Source organism: Triticum aestivum, chromosome 7A, assembly GCF_018294505.1.
Source record: "Triticum aestivum cultivar Chinese Spring chromosome 7A, IWGSC CS RefSeq v2.1, whole genome shotgun sequence".
Taxonomy (NCBI): Eukaryota; Viridiplantae; Streptophyta; class Magnoliopsida; order Poales; family Poaceae; genus Triticum; species Triticum aestivum.
In genome coordinates this window covers 619,199,227-619,224,362 of record NC_057812.1, presented here as the reverse complement: position 1 = coordinate 619,224,362, position 25,136 = coordinate 619,199,227, and the positions used below count along the sequence as shown (strand labels likewise).

At 48.0% G+C, this 25,136-nt stretch overlaps 1 protein-coding gene across 1 annotated transcript; it reads left to right on the top strand.

Annotated features, from left to right (window-relative positions):
- Nucleotides 1-5,158: 5,158 nt before the first annotated feature.
- Nucleotides 5,159-5,437, top strand: LOC123154523 (protein transport protein Sec61 subunit gamma-like). The gene has a single exon (XM_044573229.1). It carries the CDS (start codon nucleotides 5,159-5,161, stop codon nucleotides 5,435-5,437), a length of 279 nt encoding a protein of 92 aa, XP_044429164.1.
- Nucleotides 5,438-25,136: the final 19,699 nt, after the last annotated feature.

Genomic DNA, 25,136 nt, shown 5'->3' with positions numbered 1-25,136 from the left:
TACAGCTACCAGTGCATTCCTCCAGTCCGACTACAACATGAACGACTACCGTCGACCCTCGAAGACCCCGTGGACGTCAAGTTCCTCATTGTGACCCCGAACATCGATGGAATGTGTATGACTATGAAATTTGTGCCACTATTTCCACTACGACCGTCCCGAGAACTTCTACTTCCCCTACACCACATCAAACCCGATCCGCTCTGAAAACGCATGCTTCGAAGGTATAACCCCGAGACGACCGCTCGTGAACGAATGCATGTGTGTTGTATGAGATTCTTGTGTTTGCACCATCTCCGAGTTGTCATTGCTCAGTCCTCCTCCTTTTCCATGCGTCGACTCGTGGGAACCCAGTAACCGGGATGACCCCACCATCTCTAGCATGTTCCGCACATCCGCACACTTGCTCTTTTGCACCGGTATCTCAATGAGTTGTCAGATCATCAGAATGTTGTTGTGGCACCATTTCCATTGTCGTTGCTGTGGCACCCCTTTCGTTCCTCCATGGTGACACTACAAGAAATATGTCAACTAGTGACCTTCTGTCAGTGACCCTGAAAGAATTGGTCATAGATCTATGACCATTTGAGACCAATTGGTCAAAAACTGTTCGGGGGGCTCCAAACCCTAAACCATTGCGACCATTTTGGTCAGAAAGGTCGTAATTTCCTTACACGAAATGGTCATAAAGCAAACAACGCTAGTCCGCTGCCTTATTTCTAGTTGTTAACGACCAATATAGATGGTCATAGCCTTGTAAATTATGGTGGGTTGCGATGACTAGGCGCGATCTCATCAGTTTTGCCTATGTGTCATGTCCATGTGTCAATTTTTGCCCTAGGTTGTGAAGCAACATATATTTTTGTTATTCCAAAAATTCCCAAAAAATTCTCATAAATTGTTTGGATCATATCTTCATCAAATATGTCAAAAACCTTCCTTGCCTAGTTCCAAAATAATTCAACAATATTCATTTTCCTATTCTGTTCAGAGCAGCACTTTGTGAAGGAAATACCACTTTGGCACGTCCAAATAGTATCCATTTTCTACAGTGCTTTCCTATGCCCAAATAACCATCCTACACCAAATGCCAGCTCAATCCATTCATTATTTTGAGCCCAGCTTCAACATTCGTATTTATGTCTAGTGTGGTACTTTGCAAAGCAAATACCACCTAGGATCCTCCTTTTGCGCTGAAAATTTGGGAAGGCGGTCTTCTTAGTAACTGATCATGCTCAGCCAAAACTCACACCCATTAGCCGTGTACATTTTCCGTACCGCTAATCAAACACTTGGCTGCTAATTCATGTTTGAGCATCGATCGGTCTCCTCATGAGAATCTTATGTTGTAATTTTCTTCCTAACACCTACTTGGGAAGAGCCCAACCCACTAGACATGCCTAGGCCGCCCAGAACACATGGCAACGCCACGGTCACGCGGTGACCACGCGGCGGGCATGCGAGTTTACGCGCTCTAGAGTTGGGGCCCTCGGCCACCTTCCAAACCTCGACGTATCGCCACCAATCCATGTATTTAAGATTAAATAGGTACTTATGTACCTAGAAATGATTTTTGGAAAAAATAAATAGCAAACTATGAGGCAGCTGTAGTTCAAATTTGACCCGCTTCCAACTGAATCGATGGAAATTTGTCTTTTTCACGAGAGGTGGATCAAAACTTTTTTACACCTAACCATTTTGTCAATTGTGCATTAAATATGTCCTAGTATTTTAGAAAATTTATTTGGTCCAATTTTGCAACAATTATTTGGGAGGTCCTTCACAAAAAACCTCCTTTTGGGCACTCGAAAAATGGAAAATGGTTTTTTCATACAAAGAAAATGAAAACTTCCTTAGGCAACATTGTTTGCCATTCCAATATGCACCTTTGTGCACAATATGAGATCATTTGACCAAAACTATGCCATGAATGTGGGCATAAGATTGATCATTTGGCTTGAAAGCCATCGATCTCCATACGTGATAGCTCGTTTCTGAGAACACTTTTTTAAAATAATTGCCGTATTAAAAGTTTGTTATTTTTCCTAGGAACTTGGCCACATATAATAACACAATGCGAAGGTTTCCTTTTTTTATTTTTTATGCCCGTTTCAAAATGCCATCAAAACGGCGGGAATGACCGTTCCTAGCTAGTGGTTGAATCTTGGAATTTTTTTGGTGTTTCTCTGATTAAATAGATACTTATGTACCTAGAAATGATTTTTGGAAAAAATAAATAGCAAACTACAAGGCAGCTACAGTTCAAATATGACCCGCTTGCAACTAAATCGGCGAAAATTTGTGTTTCTCACGAGAGGTGGATCAAAACTTTTTACACTCAACCATTTTGTCTATTGTGCATTAAATATGTCCTAGTATTTTAGAAAATTTATTTGGTCCAATTTTGCAACAATTATTTAGGAGGTCCTTCACAAAAAAACCTCCTTTTGGGCACTCAAAAAATGGAAAATGGTTTTTTCGTCCAAAGAAAATGAAAACTTCCTTAGGCAACATTGTTTGCCATTCCAATATGCACCCTTGTGCACAATATGAGATCATTTGAACAAACTATGCCATGAATGTGGGCATAAGATTGATCATTTGGCTTGAAAGCCATTGATCTCCATACGTGATAGCTCGTTTCTGAGAACACTTTTTTAAAATAATTGCCGTATTACAAGTTTGTTATTTTTCCTAGGAACTTGGCCACATATAATAACACAATGCGAAGGTTTCCTTTTTTTATTTTTTTATGCCCGTTTCAAAATGCCATCAAAACGGCGGGAATGACCGTTCCTAGCTAGTGGTTGAATCTTGGAATTTTTTTGTTGTTTCTCTGATTAAATAGCTACTTATGTACCTAGAAATGATTTTTGGAAAAAATAAATAGCAAACTACAAGGCAGCTACAGTTCAAATATGACCCGCTTCCAACTAAATTGGCGGAAATTTGTCTTTTTCATGAGAGGTGGATCAAAACTTTTTTACACCCAACCATTTTGTCAATTGTGCATTAAATATGTCCTAGTATTTTAGAAAATTTATTTGGTCCAATTTTGCAACAATAATTTGGGAGGTCCTTCACAAAAAAACCTCCTTTTGGGCACTTGAAAAATGGAAAATGGTTTTTTCGTTCAAAGAAAATGAAAACTTCCTTAGTCAATATTGTTTGCCATTCCAATATGCACCCTTGTGCAAAATATGAGATCATTTGAACAAACTATGCCATGAATGTGGCCATAAGATTGATCATTTGGCTTGAAAGCCATTGATCTCCACACGTGATAGCTCGTTTCTGAGAACACTTTTTTCAAATAATTGCCTTATTACAAGTTTATTATTTTTCCTGGGAACTTGGCCACATATAATGACACAATGCGAAGGTTTCCCAATTTTTTGATTTTTTTTGAATTTTTTATGCCAGTTTCAAAATGCGGTCAAAAAGGTGGGAATGACCGTTCCTAGCTAGTGGTTGAATCTTGGAATTTTTTTGGTGTTTATCTGATTAAATAGATACTTATGTACCTAGAAATGATTTTTGGAAAAAATAAAGAGTAAACTACAAGGCAGCTACAGTTCAAATTTGACCCGCTTCTAACTGAATCGTCGGAAATTTGTCTTTTTCACGATAGGTGGATCAAAACTTTTTACATCCAACCATTTGGTCAATTTTGCATTAAATATGGCCTAGTAGTTTATAAAATTCATTTGGTCCAATTTTGCAACAATTATTTGGGAGGTCCTTCACAAAAAACCTCCTTTTGGGCACTCGGAAAATGGAAAATGGTTTTTTCGTCCAAAGAAAATGAAAACTTCCATAGGCAGTATTGTTTGGAATTCCAAGATGTACCCTTGTGTAGAATATGAGATCATTTGAACAAACTATGCCATGAATGTGGCCATAAGATTGATCATTTGGCTTGAAAGCCATGAATCTTCAAGCGTGATAGCTCGTTTCTGAGAACACTTTTTTAAAATATTTGCATTATTACAAGTTTGTTATTTTTCCTGGGAACTTGGGCACATATAATGAAACAATGCAAAGGTTTCCCAATTTTTTGATTTTTTTTGAATTTTTTATGCCCGTTTCAAAATGCGGTCAAAACGGCGGGAATGACCGTTCCTAGCTAGTGGTTGATTCTTAGAATTTTTTGGTGTTTCTCTGATTAGATAGATACTTATGTACCTAGAAATGATTTTTGGAAAAAATAAAGAGCAAACTACGAGGTAGTTACAGTTCAAATTTGATCCGCTTCTAGCTAAATCTGCGGAAATTTGTCTTTTTCATGAGAGGTGGATCAAATTTTTTTACACCCAACCATTTGGTCAACTATGCATTAAATATGTCCTAGTATTTTAAAAAATTGATTTGGTACAATTTTGCAACAAATATATGGTAGGTCCTTCACAAAAAAAACTCTTTTGGGGCACTCGAAAAATGGAAAATGAATTTTCCGTGCAAAGAAAATGAAAACTTCCTTAGGCAACATTGTTTGAAATTCCAAGATGCACCATTGTGCACAATATGAGATCATTTGAACAAATATTTGATAGGACTTTCACAAAAAAACTCATTTTGAGCACTGAAAAATGGAATGAAAATTTTTATCTTGAATCGATCATGACCAATTTATATGGTCATAAGGTCATCAAATGGTTTGCTGCGTTCTGATTGGACCATGGGCATATCACGCGGATCACGCATCAACCACCGTCGGATGCTTCCGGATCCAACGGCCCAAACCCACCCGAGACGAAACCCTAGGTCAGTCCTCATGGACATTTTCCACCCACCCCCCGCCTCCATTCTTTCTTCCATTCCTCCCTCCCCCGCCTCCATTCTTTCGCTCCAGATTCGCCACCCACGCCAATCCAGATTGACGATGAAGGCCCCCCGTCGCTGCCCCCTCCTTCCCCATCCTGCCGCGACGCGGAGATCCATTCCCGCCGCCGCCGTCGCCCCCGCCCCCTTCTCCCCGATTCAGACCACATCCTCCCACCATAGCTCGCCGCCAGGCCTCCTCCCCTCCTCGCAGATCCAGAGCACAAATCCAAACAGCACACCATTCGCCCGTCGGCTTCCTCCCTCCCTTCCCCTCACGCGCACGACCTCATCGTTGTCGTTGGCTTGAGATCTTGCCTTGCCGCCGGCAGCAGCCATGGACGTTGTCGACTCCGTGGTGGACCCCCTCCGCGAGTTCGCCAAGGACAGCATCCGCCTCATTAAGCGCCGCCACAAGCCCAACCGCAAGGGTAAGGACCAAACACTCGCGCCTTCTCATCCAGATCCGGTTCGTTTTCCTCCTTCGCCAGATCTGACGCTGATTCGGCGCGCAGAGTTCCCCAAGGTGGCGGCACGGACGGCGACCGGGTTCGTCGGCTTCTTCTTCAAGCTCATCTTCATCCCCATCAACAACATCATCGTTGGCTCCGGCTAGGTGCGAACGCATCTCCTCCGATCCCGTCTCCCTCTTGTTTGCACGGTTTAGTAAGACTTGGGTCCTGTTGTCTCGCATTGTGATCTGTTGGATCTGCGGTGTGCGCGCACAGTCCTGCGATCTGACCAATATTTAGTAAGCTAGATTTTAGTAGATCCTTTTTCCTCCAAATAGACCTGCCAATTTCTACCTTGTTAGGAGAATTCGGATGAGTCAAGGGTAATCAGCTAAGGGGAACTGGGGTCATGCTTAAGTCATTGCTGCTAGTTGGCTCCGCAGGACGAATTGGGGGCATAGGCTGGTTCCTCACCACACAATTTGGGAAAACGGGAGCTTTTGCAATGTTTCGCTATTTCTGCACATACCACCAGTTCGCCCCAATTGGTGTCGATTCAGTGCATCTAAATTGGCACCTACTGAGTAGATAGGTTACATACAAACGTTTGTCCATGGTTCGTGCTATGTGTCAATGTATTCTTCATTCTTTAATGCACCTGTGTTCACGCATGGCCAGCTTTATGTATTCACAAATAAAGTTGATCTATACACACATGGCAAGCTTTTGTAAAATAAGAAAATAGGTAGGAGTCAAAATATTGTAGGACACGTGTTATGCAGTGTTGATCTATACTTTAATGCACCTGTGTTCACGCATGGCCAGCTTTATGTAGCAGTGCCGCGTGTGACCTCAAAAAAGGCTTTGAAAATCCTGATTGAAAATGAAGATGGTACTACTGATTCTCAGACCAGGAACATTGTGTTTCCTGAGCTCTTCCAATCCATTTCTTAGAATCCATGCTGGCGGTGTCTTCTACAATATGTGGATTATTCTATTTACCATGTTTGCTATGGCCGACCAGTCTGTTCTAGCTGTTTCATGTGGTCGTCCGATATGTGTGGTGCCAACTGCCATTTCTTTGCTAGCTGATGTCAATAGTCTTTTGGTTCATACAGCTTAGTGCCTCATATATGAATGCTCTTTCTGGGTTTTTCAATTTCTCTTCCCCCTATCTTTTGCTGACTACACTGATTATATGTCTGTTCTACACCGATGCTCTTTTTTTATGCTGGTCCTATGTCATGGGTGTTAATATCTACTACCTATTTACTGCTTGTTGTGCAAAATCTTTTGGTTATTGTAAATCATTCCCTGTTGTATAAAGTTTCGTTTTAGTCTGTAGCATTTTGTTGGTTCCTATCTTGTCAATGTATACAACAATATGCTTTCTTGGTGGCCATTTGTGCTGCACATTTTTTGGGTATGCTACTTCTCTAATGAGTGGGTGCATCTCTTCTTTGTTTTATCATTCTATATTGTTTTCCTAACCTTTTTGGTATTCTGCTTTCTCCTTGCAGATGGCAAGCACCATTTTGTTGGTTCCTGTCTTGCCAATGTCTACAACAATGTGTGTGTCCTCTGTCTCATCTGTGGCATTACCGTAGGGCAACTCATAATGGGCCTATCAAGCATACTGACCTTGTGATGATAGATAAAGAGGTTGATTTCAGTGCCATTCTGATAAATATATTTTTAGCCCTATGAATTAAAAAATGAGTGCTTCTTGGTTGTTTCTGTTGTTGGTCCAGAAGATTCTTGGTGCTTTTAGTGTAGTACTATACTATGCTCCTTGGCACTTCTTGCTGTGTTAACTAAATGGTTTAGTCTTGCGCTTCATAGAAGTAGTTTTAACTAAATGTAAAGAACTAATTAAGTGCCTTCTTTTATTGTTGGCTAATCCTTTGGTTTTATCACATGCTACATTCTACTCTTTCCGTTCCTAAATATAAGTCTTTCTAGACATTTCAAATGGGCTACAACATACGGATGTATATGATGATATGCTACCACTCTAATAAGTCTAGGCACTATAAACCCTATGAACATAATAATGATACTTTGCATGCTATGAGTAAAGTGCTCTATTTTCTTGCGTCACCTTGTATGAATGAGTATATCGTCTTAACTATCTGGGGAACAAAAATCATTGTATTAGCTGAATTTGTGTTATCTTTATAAAGAACTTGTCCTTTTTTTGAATGTTCTGTTCATAATATATTGGCTCCAGTGTTTTGATTCTTCTCTTCTGATTCATGTAACAGGGCGACGGCCGAAGGCATGATGATAGTTCTATTGCTGTCCTAGTGTAGCGAAGGTAGCCTAGTCGACTATGGTTGCGTAGTTAGTCATGCATACAGTTTCATCTGACTGGAGCAGGAGCCCAGTTTGTGTTGATTGTCAATTCTCATTGTGATTGTCCCTATATCTGTGTGACTGATTGTATTTGTATCTGTGTTGTAACTGTGTCATGACAAAAGGAGCCCAGTATATCTGTATGACCATGATTGATTCCCGCTGTTGTTATTTGAAATATTACTTGTGTTTTCTGTCTATTCTTATTTAAACATGGTTATTTATTTCTGTCAAATTGTAATCTGAATAATATGATGCTACCAAAAGGGTCCCACTTTAATAGAACCTGGCAACCAGGACCTGTCTAACTAGTGGACCCTTCTTTTGGGAAAAAAAAAACTAAATTCGTTTAGACAAAAAGGCCACAACCCAACAATAAAAAGGCTGCAATGTTGGGATTGGCCCATGAACCCAACCAAAAATTGACAGACAGAAAAAAAACACAAATAGGCTGAATTGTTGGGCTCGGCCCATGTAAAACACCGAATCGGACCGGGCTGATTCTTGTGCCACATCAGCTTGCCACGCTGGATGCCTACATGGTCTGGGGAGGTTGCTTGTGACCAAAAATTTGGTCGTGGAACCAACGACCTTTTACAAAAGGTCCATAATTTCAGTTTACGACCGCCAACTTTTGACCTTCTGATTTTGGCCACAAAAAGGTCGCAAATGAAAAACTATGACCTTTCAGAGACCAATAGTGAGGGTGACAAGTTGACATATTTCTTGTAGTGTGACCAAATGCTTCATAACATTATAGTAAAAAAATGCTTCATAACATGATCATGTCAAAAATTTCACAAACTTGCATAAAACATGCTTATGTCATCTGCATCATGATAACAACATTAAGATGTTTAAAATTGTTGTTTGCTTTAAATTGCTAAATGACATGTGGGGATTTTACCAGAATTGTTATTGTTTCTGGTCTCTCTTAAACTTGCCTAGATAGGTAGTTTAATTATGCTTCGCCTTTTGCCATGTTTAAAAACAATTAATATTGTTGAGTAGCTTTAATGGGAGTGAACTAAATAATTAAATGTGGTGTTTCGTCAATAAGCAACTCGTTGCATATTGAGCTCCACTTAATTTGTAGTATTGTTTGTTGCACTTTGCCATGCCATGCCTCATTAAACCGGACATGCATCATACTTATTTGTGCATCATGCCATGATTATGCTTGTTGATTTACCATGTTGTTTGCTTCTTTCCGGTTGTGCTTCTTCTCGATAGTTCCTGTTTCGTTGTGATCATGAGGATTCGTTCGGCTACATTGGTTCGTCTTCTGCATGGACTCGTTCTTCTTCCTAGTGGGATTTCAGGCAAGATGACTGTCACCTTGGATCTCACTACTATCTTTGCTATGCTAGTTGTCTCGTTGCTATCGCTATGTCGCACTACCTACCACCTGTTTATCAAGCCTGCCACATTGCCATGAAACAACCTCTATCCTTTTCACCATCCTAGCAAATCATTGTTTGGCTATGTCACCGCTTTGCTCAGCCCCTCTTATAGTGTTGCTAGTTGCAGGTGCAGTGCAGGTTGTTCCATGTTGGGACATGGATATCATGGATATCACAATATCTCTTATTTAATTAATGCATCTATATACTTGGTAAAGGGTGGAAGGCTCGGCATTTTGCCTGGTGCTTTGTTCCACTCTTGCCATCTTAGTTTCCGTCATACCAGTGTTATGTTCCATGATTTTGCATCCCTAACACGATGAGGGTTTATGGACCCGTCTTGACAGTTTGCTTTGAATAAAACTTTTCCAACAAGGCCCAACATTGGTTTTAAATTTTGCTCAACATTATAACTAAACCTGATAATTAATTAATTAGCATAGGGGGTCACGTCCCCGAGGATTCTTTTCAACATAATACAGGGGGGTCAGTGCTGATGGTGTTGGTCCCAAACGGGCAACCTGCGGGGCCACCACGGGGAAACCCAAGGATTTGGTTTTACTCGTAGCTTGACCCATTTGATCGTGGCCTGGGACGAGATATGCGCGGCTACTATCAGGGTGTCGGCACGTTGGGAGGTCTTGCTGGATTAGTTTTACCATTATCAAAATGTCTTGTGCACCAGGATTTCGAGTCTGATCAGAGGGTCCCGAGATGGAGGATTGTCTTTGCGGATCGTGAGCTTTTCATGGGCTAAGTTGGGACACCCCTGCAGGGTTTAAACTTTTGAGAGGCGTGCCAGCGGTTATGTGGCAGATGGAAATTTTTAATGTTCGGTTGTAGAGAACTTGACACTAGACCCGAAATAAAATACACCAACCGCGTGCGTAACCGTGACGGCCTCTTTTCGAGTGAGTCAAGAAGATAACATGGTGGAATTATGTTTGAACATAACTAGTTCAGGATCACTTATTGATCATTACTAGTTTGCGACCGTTGCATAGTTTCCCATCTTATTCTTGTACTCGTAAGTTAGCCACCATACAATGCTTAGTCACTTGCTGCAACCTCACCATATATCCATGCCATGCCCATTAAGCTTTGCTAGTCTTCATACCCATGGTAATGGGATTGTTGAGTCCTCATGGCTCACAGATTACTACAACTACAGTTGCAGGTACAAGTAATGCGATGATCTGACGTTAGAGCGATAGTTGATTGCTTTTGGAGTTCTTCTTCTTCGATCAAGGGATTAGCTTCCGGTTCGGGGAGCCTGGGATTAGAAGGGTGGATGTCGTTCTTTTTTTTGTTTGATTTCATCCGTAGGCGGATCCTGCCCTTCTGTATGATGATTGCTATGTATTGATGAATTGTTGTATTCATGATGTAGCTTGTGGCGAGTGCAAGCCTTTATCTTGTATTCTCATATATTCAGTACATGGTATGTTGTAATGATATCCACCTTGCTATGCGCTCGAAATGCAGTTGTGCCCCAATCATGAATTCATCACGTGATTGGGATAGAATCGCATCTTGGGCTCTACAGAGTACATGACAACAGGTACTTACATGAGCAATCCAAAACTTCATAACCATTGTGTTAATTCTACATTTTTCTAAGAGTAAATATAGATCTTGTAATTTGAAGCAAAGGGAGGATAAAGAAGCGAACATTTACTGTGATGCTACATAATCAAACAACAATGAGTGTAAGTATGCTGACAAAGGGTGTCGTGGTTATCTCGCGGGCGGGTTCGTGAGACGACAAATGCCACAGGGTGACTTGAGGTGGTGGCAAGACTGCTCTGGAGATCAAGGGACGGGATTGGGCAAACAGCACGTGGTGATTTACCCAGGTTCGGGGCTCTCCGGAGAGATAATACCCCTACTCCTGCATGTCTGATGATATATGCAGTGTATACGTAGCAGTACATAGTTGCTCCTGGAGCTGTATCTGAGAAGAGAGTCGTGAGCTACTAGCTTCATGTGTGTGTGTGTGTGTGAGCTCGTATGAGTGCGGTATGGATGGATGGATGTGTGAGTATGGCCAAATGAGGCTGGGTGTGTGAGGCCTCCCCTGGGTCACTTTATATACTAGTGCCCAGGGACAAGGGGTGGCCCACACACCCACTACACTATTGAGATGTCATGTGATGATGTGGGCTACAGTGCACCACTATTGGAGCACAGTGAAGTGTCACATGATGCAGGAATAGTGCTCCACTATAGAGTATGGCCGTCACGTCTGTGCAGGTCCGACGGGACGTCTTAGTTGACTTTGCAAGATTCCAGCCGGATGGGCTCAACCTGGACGGGCCTTAACCCGGACGGGGCTCAACTCGGACAGCTCAACCTGGACAGTCAGAACCCGAACAGGGTCAACCCGTCCAGCCCAACCCGGCCAGCTCAACCCGGACAGGGTCAACCCTGACAAGCCAACCCGGCCAAGGTCAACCCGGCCAGGGTGGACCCGGACAGGTCAACCCAGATAGGTCAACCCAGAAAGGTCAAACCGGGCAGGTTCAACCCGGACAGGTCAACCTGGCCAGAGTCAACCCGGCTAGAGTCAACCCGGCGAGTGTCAACCCGGCCAGATTCCAGCGAGCCAAGGGACACTCCCCTGGCAATGTTTTGAAGCGTTGTTTCGCCGTCTTGGGCATACCCGGGGGTCATCCCCCCGTCGGTAGCCTCCGAGCCTCCAGGCAACTTGGAAAAGTTGCGCCGAGGGTTTTAGCAGGTGTCGATGTAGAAGCCGACGGTGACGTCGAGTGTGCCGGGCACGGACACGTGGTCTGCCGGCTGGAGGGCGCGGAGCCCTGTCGAACATGGACACGGAGTTTGCCGGGTAAGTGGGGGCGCGCGAGCGCACCCACTAGGTGTAGCCTCCGTGCAACTTGGAAAAGTTGGGTGGAGGGTCTTCGCTATTGTTGAAGAAGTCGACAGTGACGTCGAGGGTGCCGGGCACGGACATGGAGTCCGCAGGCTGGAGGGCGCTGGGCCTTGTCGGACGCGGATGCAGAGTCCGCCGGGTGAGTGGGGGTACGCGAGCGCACCCACTAGGTGTAGCCTTCGAGCCTCTACGCAACTTGGAAAAGTTGGGCGGAGGGTCTTGCTATTGATGAAGAATCCGACGGTGACGTCGAGGGTGCCGGGCGCGGACACGGAGTCTGCTAGCTGAGTGGGGGCGCGCGAGCGCACCCACTAGGTCTAGCCTCCGAGCCTCCGGGCAACTTTGGAAATGTTGCGTGGAGGGTATTGCTATTGATGAAGAATCCGATGATGACGTCGAGGGTGCCGGGCGCGGACATGGAGTCCGCCGGCTGACTGGGGGCACGCGAGCGCACCCACTGGGTGTGGCCTCCGAGCCTCCGGGCAACTTTGGAAAAGTTGCGCGGAGGGTCTTGTTGTTGATGAAGAAGACAACAGTGGCATCGGAAATGCTGGTTGCAGTCGGCATTGGGCCTACAACCCGCGTGTAGCCTCCGAGCCTCCGGGCGAGGTGGGGGTTCCCCACGGTGATGATCGTGCAAAAAACAAGGTTAGTCCGCGTAGATATATCAAATGTTTGCTTTTAGCATTGTAAGTTTTATGCGGAGGGTGGCGACTCGGTTTCGTCCGAGCCCCCTTCAGTCTGTTTCATGTCCCCTCCGCTCTTTGGCTTTGCCTCTTGTTAGCTAGACAGTCCGGAGCCGGTCTGTAGCTGTTATGAAGAGTGGCCGCGGAGTGGAGTGTACAATACTCGGACTACATGAGCGGATTCGACCAAGTAGATACTCATAAGGGAAACGGACAGGTTGCCCAAGCCGTCTTCTCTAGGACGTTTTTCACGTGGGGTGACCTCCAGCTTTGGCTCTCGCTTGCCGGACAGCCGCGCTGCGGTCTGTGGCTGAGAGTGGGCCATCGGTACGTGTGCACTACTAAGCCGTCTGCAGGAACGAATGTATTGAGCCGAGCAGCCAGCCTCCGGGCCGAGACTAGCTGGCGCTGGGGTGAACAGTAGTGCAACTGTAATAAAGGTGGAGATGGTCTCGAGCGTCGCTCGGGGTTATCCGTGTTTGCACATGGTGCGAAAGTATGCGGGTGAGGAGCTCACATTGCTTTTCGTGGACGAGGCAAAGGTCGATGATGACATTCGGCGTGGCTTGGCCCCACTGGGTGTAGCCTTCGACCCTCCGGGTGCTCGAAGGGGGTCCCGGCTAGTCGGGCCCGACCGGCCAGGCGGTGGAGCGGGATGTAGCCGAGCCGGCCTAGCACAGCTGGCGAGGTGTCGGGACCGGCGGGATCATCTATGTAGCGACGATGCGAACACGCAGGCGCAGCCGACCGGATGACGACGCGGGCGGTTGGAGGCGTCTAGCAGCCTTTTTTGGCAACGGCCAGCTTTTTTTAAGTAGCCGGGTAGCGGGCGTGGGGATCCGGCCTGTTCGGGTGGCGGGGCCGGACGGCCGGGAAGCGGGCGCGACCCGTCCATCCCGCGGGACGGCCGGTGCGCAGGGGAGCCGGCCGGACCAGCTTGAACAAGGCCTGACCCAAAGATCCGTTCACCCTCCCACGGATCGACCAAGTCATTGACTCCACCGCCGGGTGCGAGCTCCTGTCCTTCCTGGATGCTTACTCCGGCTATCACCGGATCAAGCTGGACCGGGCCGATGCCTTGAAGACGTCCTTCATCACACCTTTCGGGGCGTATTACTACATCACCATGTCATTCGGCTTGAAGAACGTCGGCGCCACCTACCAGCACTGCATGCAGAAATGCTTGTTGCCGCAATTCGGCCGCAACATCCACGTCTACAAGGACAACATCATGGTGAACACCAAGCAGCACCTCACGCTCCTCGATGATTTGAAGGAAACCTTCGCCAACCTGCGCGAATACAAGGTCAAGCTCAACCCAGAAAAATGCGTTTTCGGCGTCCTGGCCGGAAAGCTACTCGGCTTCCTCGTCTCGGAGTGCGGCATTGAGGCGAACCCAGAGAAGATCAAGGCCATCGAGCGCATGCGCAAGCCGGCTCGACTGCACGTTGTCCAGAAGTTCGCCGGCTGCTTGGCCGCGGTCAGCCGGTTTCTCAGCCGGCTGGGCAAGAGGGCCTTGCCCCTGTATCAGCTGATGAAGAAGGCAAAACCGTTCGGGTGGAACGACCAGGCAGACGAAGCCTTCCGATATCTCAAACGCCTGCTCTCCACCACACCTGTCCTGGCCGCCCCGGCCGAGAAGGAGCCGATGTTTCTCTATGTCCCCGCGACCTCGCGGTCGGTCAGCACGATGATGGTGGTCGAGCGACCAGAGAAGGACAAGGTTCAAGTCGTCCAGTGTCCCGTCTACTACCTAAGCGAGGTGCTCTCCGCCTCGAAGCAGAACTACCCGCACTACCAGAAGATGTGTTACGGTGCGTACTTCACCACCAAGAAGCTGAAGCAATACTTTCAATAGCATATCATCACCGTGGTCAGCACGGCCCCTCTCGGCGAGATCATCGGGTGCCGGGATGCCTCTGGCCGGGTCGCCAAGTGGGCGCTTGAGCTAGCCGGCCACACCATCTTCTACGAGCCCCGCACCGCGATCAAGTCCCAAGCTTTGGCTAACTTCCTCGTCGACTGGACTAAGACCCAGTACCTGCCGCCATCGCCGGACTCGACGCACTGGCGCCTGCACTTCAACGGCTCGAAGATGCAACTCGGCCTGGGGGCCGGCATCGTGCTATCCTCCCCCAAGGGCGAATGGCTCAAGTATGCACTACAGATCCACTTCCCCGCCTCCAACAACGTCGCCGAGTATGAAGCCCTTGTGCACGGCCTCCGGCTTGCCAAGGAACTCGGCATCTAGCAAATCATGTGCTTCGGCGACTCGGACCTGGTAGTCCAGCAGTGCTCCCGCGAGTGGGACGCCCACAACTCCAACATGGCGAGCTACCGCTTCCTCGTCCAGAAGTTGTCCGGATTTTTTGAGGGCTATGAGTTCCTCCACGTCCCGTGCGCGGAGAATGAAGCGGCCAACACGCTCGCCAAAATCGCCTCATCCCGGCAGTCCATTCCGTCTGGCGTCTCTCTCGAGCACCTGCACAAGCCGTCCGTCAAGCCGTCTTTGGACTCCGAGTCCATCCATGTCCCAGACGACCCGGTCGCGCCTCAACCCGGCCCGGGGACTGCTCCGACCAACCCAGCCGCGCCTCAACCCGGCCCGGGGACTGCTCCAGCTAGCCCGACCACACCCCAACCCGACCCTGGGGCCGCTGAACCTGGCTCGGGGGCTGCCACCCCGGAACCCGTCGCAATGGCCGTCCTCACCGGGGTCGCGGCACCGTCCTGGGCCCTGCCCATTTCAGAGTTCCTGGAAAACGGGGTCCTCCCCATGGACGAGAGGAAGCTCGGCAAGTACAGCGCCGAGTGTCCGCCTACAGCATCATCAACAACGAGCTCGTCAAGCGCAGCTCCACCGGCGTGTTCCAGCGCTGCGTCGAATAGGACAAGGGCATTGAGATCCTCCTCGACATACACCAGAGCGAGTGCGGGCACCACGCCGCCTTGCGGTCCCTAGTGGCCAAGGCTTTCCGCCATGGTTTCTACTAGCCCACGGCCCTCGAAGACGCCGAGTCGCTCGTCCTCAAGTATGAGAGATGCCAACGCTTCAGCAAGCGCGGCCACCAGCCAACGTCGGCACTCCGGACCATCCCGATCGCCTGGACCTTCGCGGTCTGGGGACTCGACATGGTGGGACCCTTCAAGACCGCTCGAGGCGGCATGATGCACTTGCTGGTGGCGGTGGACAAATTCACCAAGTGGATCGAGGCAAGGCCGATCAAGAAGCTGGATGGTCCAACAGCCGTTTGATTTATCTAGAACATCGGGGTGCACTACGGCATGCCGAACAGCATCATCATGGAAAGCGGCACCAGCTTTGCCAAGGGCGCGCTCGCGCAGTATTGCTCTATCTCCGGCATCCGCCTCGACCTGGCCTTCGTTGCACATCCATAGTACAACGGCCAGGTCGAGTGGGCCAACGGCCTCATCCTATCCGGCATCAAGCTGCGGCTCGTCGAGCCACTCGTCCGTTCCCCGGCAGCTGGCTCGACGAGTTGCCGGCTGTTCTATGGAGTCTTCGCACCACGCCTAATCGGTCGATCGGGTTCACCCCGTTCTTCCTCATCTATGGAGCAGAAGCCGTCATCCTGACCGACATCGAATTTTACTCGCCGCGCGCCATGATGTACACGGAAGCTGAAGCAAAAGAAGCCCGCGAAGACGGTGTTGACTTGCTCGAAGAAGCATGTCTCCTAGCGCTCAGTCGCTCAGCCATCTACCAGCAAGGTCTGAGGCACTACCACAGCAAGAAGATCAAGCCCCTTGCTTTTCGAGAGGGAGACCTCGTCCTACGACTCGTCCAGCAGCAGACTGGCCAGCACAAGTTGTCCTCCCCATGGGAGCGCCCCTTCATCATCAGCAAGGCCATATGCGATTGCAACGCCTACTACCTCATTGATGCCCGTAAGTTGAACAAGCACAAGAGAGACACGGTCGGCGAAGAAACAACCCGGACAAGGAACGCGGAGCTACTCCGGCCGTTTTATAGTTAGCTGTGAACACGTATGTATCATCGTCTTTTGTAATCATCTCAAAATTATGGGGTCCCCAAACAACGCTCGGGGCTGCCCCTTTTGCGACCAAGCTATCGTGTCTCTACATTTGTGCACCACTTTAAAAACTTAAGCTGAACCCGGCCACCGGGTCGATTCGCTCGACCTGGGGGCTCGGGGGCTGGCCGGCTTGGCCACTCGCCGTTTTTTCTTAGCAGTTCTCAATGCGTTGGATCGCCATAGCTTCTCGCTTCGCCCTAAGCTGCAGATTCGGCTTCGACTGCGGGCTGGCAAGCGCATGAGAACAAAAGCACCAGCGCGCCACGAACACTAAGTCGAGAACCGCCGAGTCGCCCAACCCGGCCCCGCCGCTTTAAGTTACCGCACGACCGGCTGCTCGCCAACCCGGCCCGCCGGATGGCCGCCAGCTGGCCCAGTGGGTGTTTCCCTTGCACTCAGCATTTTGAAAGACTAAGTATTGAACGCTCCTTTCAAAAGCCGAACCCCTTGTCACGGACCAAAGCCTTGGCCGTCAGACTCGCGGGGGGGAGGCCCAAAGAGGGAGATTTACAAGAAAATGGCCCTGAAAGCGAAAAGCAAAAGAGCCGGCATCCACGAAGTTTCTGCATATCGTCGGATCGCTCGACCCGGCCGCACCACTTTAAGTTACCACATGACCGGCTGCTCGCCAACCCGGCTCGCCGGATTGCCACCAGCCGGCCCAGTGGGTGTTTCGCTCACGCCCAACGTTTCAAAAGCGCAAGTACTACGCGTCCCTCTCAAAGGCCGAACCCCTTGTCACGGACCAAAGCCCTAGCCGTCAGACTCACGGGGGTGAAACCCAAAGGGAGGCAGTCGCAAGAAAACAGCTCCAAAAACGAGAAGCAAAGGCGCAAACATTCACACAGCTCATACATCATAAATTTAAATAGGCCCAAGGCCATAATTCATTACACCCAATCAACCCCCAGTGGGTGGGTGGGCCTGCTACCTAACAGAAATTCTCTACAAGTTAAAAGAAATCAGGCCTCGCCTCCACCAGAGCACGCAGCCACCGGGTCCATAGAGGTGCCAGTATCCTCCTCCTCGGCATTCGTGTCACGGTAGACGCCCGTCTCCTCGGAGCTGCCCTCCGGGTCGTCCAGAAGAAGGCCGTAGTCCTCAGCGGGAACAACTCCGCCATCCTCCGCCCGCTCCAGCTGGAACTCGTCGTGGAAGGCGAACCCGGTGATGTAGCTGGCCCGAGCGGCGATCCGTCCAGCCTCCGCCTATAGCTGGCTCTCCGAGCCGGCTCGCTAGCCCATGAACGCATCCAGCGCCAAGTCCGGATAGCATGACACCGCGAACCGAAGCGCCATCTCGGTGCCGGCGCGAGCAGCGGAAATCCGCCACTCGTGAAGATGGTTCGAGCCCGCCTCCAACCACCGCGCCAGCCGCGTGAAGCTGCCTAGCGCAACGGAACCCGGCCAGAGGGCCGCCGTCATCGCCGCGCCGGCCTGAGAAAGCCGCCCCATCTGGTCGCTCAGGACCCGCAGGAGGGCCTGGGCGGTGGTCACGATCTCCGGGAAGGTCCAGGCCACATTCGGGTCAGTCCCGGAACCCACGATTCCCTGCGGGTCTCGCTGAAAGCGGACGGCGTCCTCCGCCAGCGGGAGCGTCTCCGGGAAGGTCCTTGTCAAGAAGAAAAGCAAGTTAGAAGAAAACTACTAAGGAAGAGAGGCCGGAGTCCCAACCCGGCAACAACGACAAAACCAAAGAAAAGCACTAACTGGAGAAGGACTCTTCCAGGTGATGCGCTTCGAGCAACGTACCACGCCGCTCCTAGGCGATGGTGCGGTCACGCTCCTCCTGCGCCTTCTCCAAGTCGGTGACCTTGGGAAGGGCTGCCTTCACGGCCTCCTCATGGAGCCAGGTCTCCTCCGTTGTGGCCACCAGCGCCTTCAGGCGCTCCACCTAGGCCTAGAGATGCCCCTTGTCATCTGCCAGCTTATCATGTCACACCCAGTGGGTGCGTTCGCACGCCCCCACTCAGCCGGCGGACTCCACGTCCGCGTTCGATAGGGCTCCATGCCCTCCAGCCGGCAGACTACGTGTCCGCTCCCGGCACCCTCAACGTTGTCGTCGGCTTCTACATCGACACCCGCTAAAACCCTCCGCACAACTTTTCCAAGTTGCCCGGAGGCTCGGAGGCTACTGACGGGGGGATGACCCCCGGGTATGCCCAAGACAGTGAAACAATGCTTCAAAACATTGCCAGGAGAGTGCCCCCTGGCTGGCTGGAATCTGGCCGGGTTGACTTTGGTCGGGTTGACCCTGGTCGGATTGACTTTGGCCGGCTTGACCCTAGCCGAGTTGACCTGTCCGGGTTGACCTGTCCGGGTCGACCCTGGCCGGGTTGACCTTGTCCGGGTTGGCCTGTCTAGGTTGACCCTTTCCGGGTTGAGCTGTTCTGGTTGACCCTGGCCGGGTTGGGCTGGCCAGGTTGACCATGTCCGGATTCTCCCTGGCCAGGTTCTACCTGTCCGAGTTGAGCTGTCCGGGTTGAGCCCCGTCCGGGATGAGCCTATCCGGCTGGAATCTAGCAAAGTCAACTAAGATGTCCCGTCGGACCTGCGCAGGCATGACGACCATACTCTACAGTGGAGCATTGTTCCTGCATCATGTTACACTTCACTGTGCTCCAATAGTGGTGCCCTGTAGCCCACATCATCACATGACATCTCAATAGTGTAGTGGGTGTGTGGGCCACCCCTTGTCCATAGGCACTAGTATATAAAGTGACCAGGGGAGGCCTCACACACCCAGCCTCATTTGGCCACACTCACACATCCATCCATACCACACTCATACGGGCTCACACACACACACATGAAGCTAGTAGCTCACGGCTCTCTTCTCAGATACAGCTCCAGTAGCAACTCTGTACTGCTACGTATACACTGCATATATCATCAGACATGCAGGAGTAGGGGTATTATCTCTCCGGAGAGCCCCGAACCTAGGCAAATCACCGCGTGCTGTTTGCCCAATCCCATCCCTTGATCTCCAGAGCAGTCTTGCCCCCACCTCAAGCCACCCCGTGGCATCTATCGTCTCACGAACCCGCCCGCGAGATAACCACGACAGTTGGCACCTACCGTGGGGCAAGCTACCGTGGAACCGCGGTCTGGGCAGGACCATCTTCATCATCGTCACTGCGGCGTCGCCGCCGTCCCTCCTATTGCGCTTGTGGGCTCGACATCGACACGCTCCTAGCGCGGCCGCGCCATCGTCCTAGCCATCCTCATCATCTCTGTCGCAACGTCGCCATCGTTTCTCCGGTCGCGCTCGGGGGCTGTACGTCGGGTCATCTCTAGGGCGGCTGCGCGGGACGGTGCGTCCGCGCTGTCGGCCTCGTCGTCGTCAGTCTCTCTCTCTCTCTCTCTCTCTAAACTCCATGGCTTGGTCTGCTTCGTGTTCTTGTTGTGCCCTTTGCCAAGCCCAAAGCACCGAACCATAGCCATGCACATATCCCAGATACATGACGAATATCGCTTGCACCCATGACATATATCCTCATACACAACCCATACAATGCCCATACACAGCCTATGCACTAGCCAGATACAACCCACTTCATTCACATAGTCGATCACACATGCCTAGCAAGTGACACCCGAGGAGAGGGAGCAGCCTAAGCCTTGGTCAGACCTCCTTCTTCCTCCCTACAGATTTAAGAGCAGCTCTGTACTGTTACATATAAACCACACTCGGCAGGACTAGGGGTGTTATCTCTCCGGAGAGCCCCGAACCTGGGTATGTCGTGCGTCCCACGCTCGCTCATGCCGACCTCGCCTCTGGAGCCCACAAGTGCCCTCGAGCCTCCTCCTATCTTTAGCCATCCCTTGGCATATGTCGTGCTCCCACCATGACAAAGGGCAAGAGGTACTGACAAGAGCAATGCAGAGCCCAGTATTGTTGTGAGATCCTATGATCCTTTGAGCAAGGAGATTCATTTGAGATTAGTTTTCATACAAGAGAGAAGGTAAGGCCCATGCAGAAATTTAGGAATTCAAATTTTGAATTGATATTATAGACAGTACCTGACGCTGGGCTCTCAGCAGTTCTAATAGGGGTTTGGCCAGTGGAGTAGGGGTAAAGTGTGGTACAGTTGGGCCTGTGTTTTCTTTGGCTGCTAATCTATCTGATTTAACAGGTATCACTACCCTTTCCAAATACCTAGTTTGTACTCCTTGAGGATCTGCACTCACCCTCTTCCTTTTGGACATCTATTACGAAAGAACAACATTTGACTGGAAAAACATAGTATGGTGACACATGGAATAGGTACAGAAAATGGATAGGTATGGCATATACTCATATATGATGCTTAAACTAAGCAGATGGTGTAACAAAGTAGAAGTAATGTAAGAGGTCAGATGCAAAATGTGTGAAACCAATACAACCTTGCCAAGTTAGAGCAAGCACCTTGATGGGTGAATAAGATAGGACATGCTCCACCATGCCAAGTTTGTTAGCCAGTGGATTGTTCCGCAATATTCCTCTCGTGCGCCCATTCTCATATTCATTTTGATAATGTTCAATACCTAACATGCATGAAAACATAAAAACAAGTGAGATTATATTTGTAATGCAGAAGTGATTCTAATCCAATACTGCCTCCATGTAAACCCCTTTGTGCTATCTCTGCAATTCTTATGAGAGATGCCATGCATGTTGTAATTTGGTGTCTGCATTAATATAATGTGGCCTACTACTCAAAATATGAGAGCTCCAGAAGTGATGATACTTCATAGATGACAGCTTTAACATATAGTAAAGAAGAACAAGTCGACCTGACCTGACAGATTCAAAATATACTAAGGGAGAACAACTCGACCTGACCAATCGACCGCAAATGTCTCTGCTACTCTTCCCAACAAGGAATATACTTATTAAAGAAGAGCAGAGGGTCATATTAAAGAGGAGAAGAAGAGCAAGCAAATTGAATATATTACAAGTCTTTCTATACAATGTCGGTTTCCCACCCATGATGAACCACATCGCACAGAGAAATACTATTCCTTCCGGTCTCTCCATATGTGGCTCACATGCATTTCGAAACTAAAGTAGGAACATTTTGCTGACCAATTAAACATCTCTAAGTTTTACTAATATCAGCATAATATCATATTTGAATTTGTACAACTAAGCTTGTTTAGCTCGATGGGTGGAGCAGTGCTATTACGACACGAACCACATAGGATGATCGTGGTCATCATAAAATGGGAAAACCATAAGCATGATGAGTATAGTGTTGACCGTGGCAGTAGGATGGCAGATCTGAAGCTGCAAACCGCGCAAATGATATTTAGCAACCGATGTTTGCTTTGAAATAACAACTAAGATTTGGTATGGACAAGAAAGTATAGTCAACAAGTGACAAAGAAATGCAATTCTGCTGTCTCTCTATATGTCGTGACATGCATTTGGAAACTCAAGTGGGACCTTTAGCTAACCAATTAAATGTGTCTGTTAACTAATATCAGTATCATATCACAATCATATTGGAACAACTAGGCTTTGGAATTTTGAGTGTTGTGTTGTTTAGCTTGAAGGGTGGAGTAATGCTAGTATGATAGAAAGCACCTACGCAGATCATAGTAGAGTAGATAAAAGGGGAAAACCCTAAGCATCAAGAGTAAAATCAAGAAAGTGGAACTAGCTGGACTAGTGGGTGGCGCACATGCTTTTCGAAACAAATATAGGAACATTAGGTGACCAATTAAAATTCTCTATTTTAGTAATATGAGCATCATATCAAATTTGTATTTCAACACCTAAGCTTTGGAATTATGAGTGGCGTGTTGTTTCGCTTGATGGGTTGAGATCTTGAGGAGTAGTGCTAGCATGACACGAAGCACCTATGGTGAAGGTAGCGAATATAAAGGGGGGGACCCATAATCTTTACGAGTATAGTGACCGTGCCATGGCAGATCTGAAGGTGCAAACCAGACAAAGCTACTTCGCAACCAATGTTTGCTTTCAACTAGCCACTACGATTTGGTACGGACAAGAAAAGTACAGTAAACAATTTGTGATCTATTTTTCGGGTGAGATCAATAACTTAAGCACATATGGTAGAGTACCACCTCTCTTGCGATGCCGTGTAGGCCCCTGCTGATACGTTGAGGGTGTTGCGGGTGCGATGGATGTCGGCGGCGGGGAAGAAGACTTTAGACGGCAGACGGCCGAGTCGAGTGATAAATCATGTTGCCGTGGACGAGGCGGTCGTAGGAGCTGCAACGGCAAGGTGGACGACGGCACCGATGAAGCGAGAGGACGCGATGAAAGGATCCTGGTCCGGCGCCATGGATGAGAGACGTTCATCTCTTGCAGTGGACGACGGGGTAGGGGTAGCGGCTCCGGCAAGGTGGAGGATGGGGTGGCGGACGGAGGAGGCTGGCCACAGTGGGGAGTTTGTTATGGTGCCGATGGTGTATGAATGGGGAAATGGAGGGGGAGGGGGATCTTGATAGAGGCGAGGGTGTCCCAATCTTTTGATGAGATGATAACTATCGATTTGGTGGAGACGACTTTGACGATCCGACTACAAATGTGCACGACGTTGCGCCTTAGCAATCGCTAAACCAATCTCCTGAGGTTATTGACAATGCTGGAAGCACGGTCAGCCTGACCACGAAGGTCTATTCCTGCAAGCAATCGAAGAACGAGCAAGAATATGATAAAGCAATCTGAATATTGCAAATATATATGAAGTATTGATAATGGTGGGGATCCGGAAGCGGTCTTGGTCTGGTCGTTGGACACAAACGAAGTACACGAAGTTGCAATGGCTAACTTTTAACTAAACAAATCCCCAGGAAAAAGCTACTAGATGGGTCTACTTATATAGGAGCAAGGGGTGGCGGCCAAGGAGGTGGGAGGACGTCCCAAGGCAGCCTAAAACTAACCCTAGGTCGTACAAGGCTCATGGGCCCAAGTGGAGATGATACAACACCTTTGGGCTTGTAGTTTGACTCGGATTCTGCTGCAACGTCAGATTGTTTCGTCCGTAACTCAACGCTCCGGACGAATTTGAAGGTGAATCCAATTGAGTTGGAAAGAGCACGAAATCTAGTTTCCAACAAAAAAGAATCACCCAATTCGGAGTTCGTATGAAAAAGTTGTTGGCTTTTTGAGTCAGGTATGTCTGTGCAGTCCAAATCTGAATCCAGAACGTGAAAGACTTGGACTCTATCTTCTCTTGGCCCAAAAGTGACGTGAGAGGACTTTTTGAACACAACATAAACTTCTCCTTTTGGACGCGGAGGAATTGATCCCGGGCACCAGTGATCCCGGATGAACAGTAAAATCCGAAAAAATAGTAAAAAATTTCAAAAAAATCTGAATTTTTTTGTCAAGAAACTTTGATGTTTTTTCTACATGTGTGCCAATTTTCGTGATGAAATGACATTTGTGGAGGTGTCAGCAAAAAAAACAAAATCATGCTCCAAAAAAACTATTTTTGGAAGCATTTTGGAGCATCGATTTTGTTTTTTTGCTGAGACCTGCATGAATGTCATTTTGTCATGAAAATTTGTACGCATGTGAAAAATATGTCAATGTTTGTTGCCAAAAAAATTCAGATTTTTTTGAACTTTTTAAATATATTTTTTGTTTGTACTGTAGCAAAGGGTGCCTGTGAGCTCGAGCTCACAATAGCACTTTCGTCTCCTTTTCCCTTATCTTCGTATGTGGATTGTACAAATGTCCCATACACCTGCAATTAGACAAAACACAAAAGTGTGTGAAGTATTTTTGTTATGGATAACATAAATAGATTATTGAATAGTTTGCATTAGAAATCACCTGAAAAATATGCATGTATGCAATATTTTTGGTCGTATCCAAGGTAGTCATGTCCTCATCATCCTCCCCTTTTTGAAAACAAAGCCGTCCTCGGCGTTGCTTAATCTGAAATGTGGCTAACAAAAGAGACAAGGTGTACATGTTGTATATGTATATGTCATCCAGTTTAACTTCCCTTGATTTTTGCACGTATGACACATGTATACATGAGTAACTTTCATAGTTCATAAAAACTAAAGCCAAAAAATTATCGCAAGAAGTAGAAGGCATGAAAATATTAGAACTCAGTTTGCACATATAAGTGGAGCTCTTATTCATTTCAAAAGATTCGCAATGTTCATCATTAAACCATCCCAACTTTGGTGAATAAACCTTACTTGCATCAAATTTACATGCTACAACATGCTTAAATAAGCAAACATGCAATAAGTCATTGGACACAGAATCATCACCAAGATTGGAGGCCATATCAAAATGATTAAACATTAGTTCTTTTGCATCAACAGTTAATTCAATGGGTGCACTCAAAATTATTGATATTTCAGTTGTTTGATCACATGACGCATTCATGACAGTAACAAGATTCTCTAAAATAGGTGGTGTGCTCAAATCAACAGGTAACTCAATACATGACGCATTCAAGTTAACTAGGCATGCATCATTCTCATGTGAAGTTATAT

What these genes read in the sequence shown, in the direction of transcription:
- LOC123154523 (XM_044573229.1), top strand. Translation starts at nt 5,159, where the DNA reads ATGGACGTTGTCGACTCCGTGGTGGACCCCCTCCGCGAGTTCGCCAAG.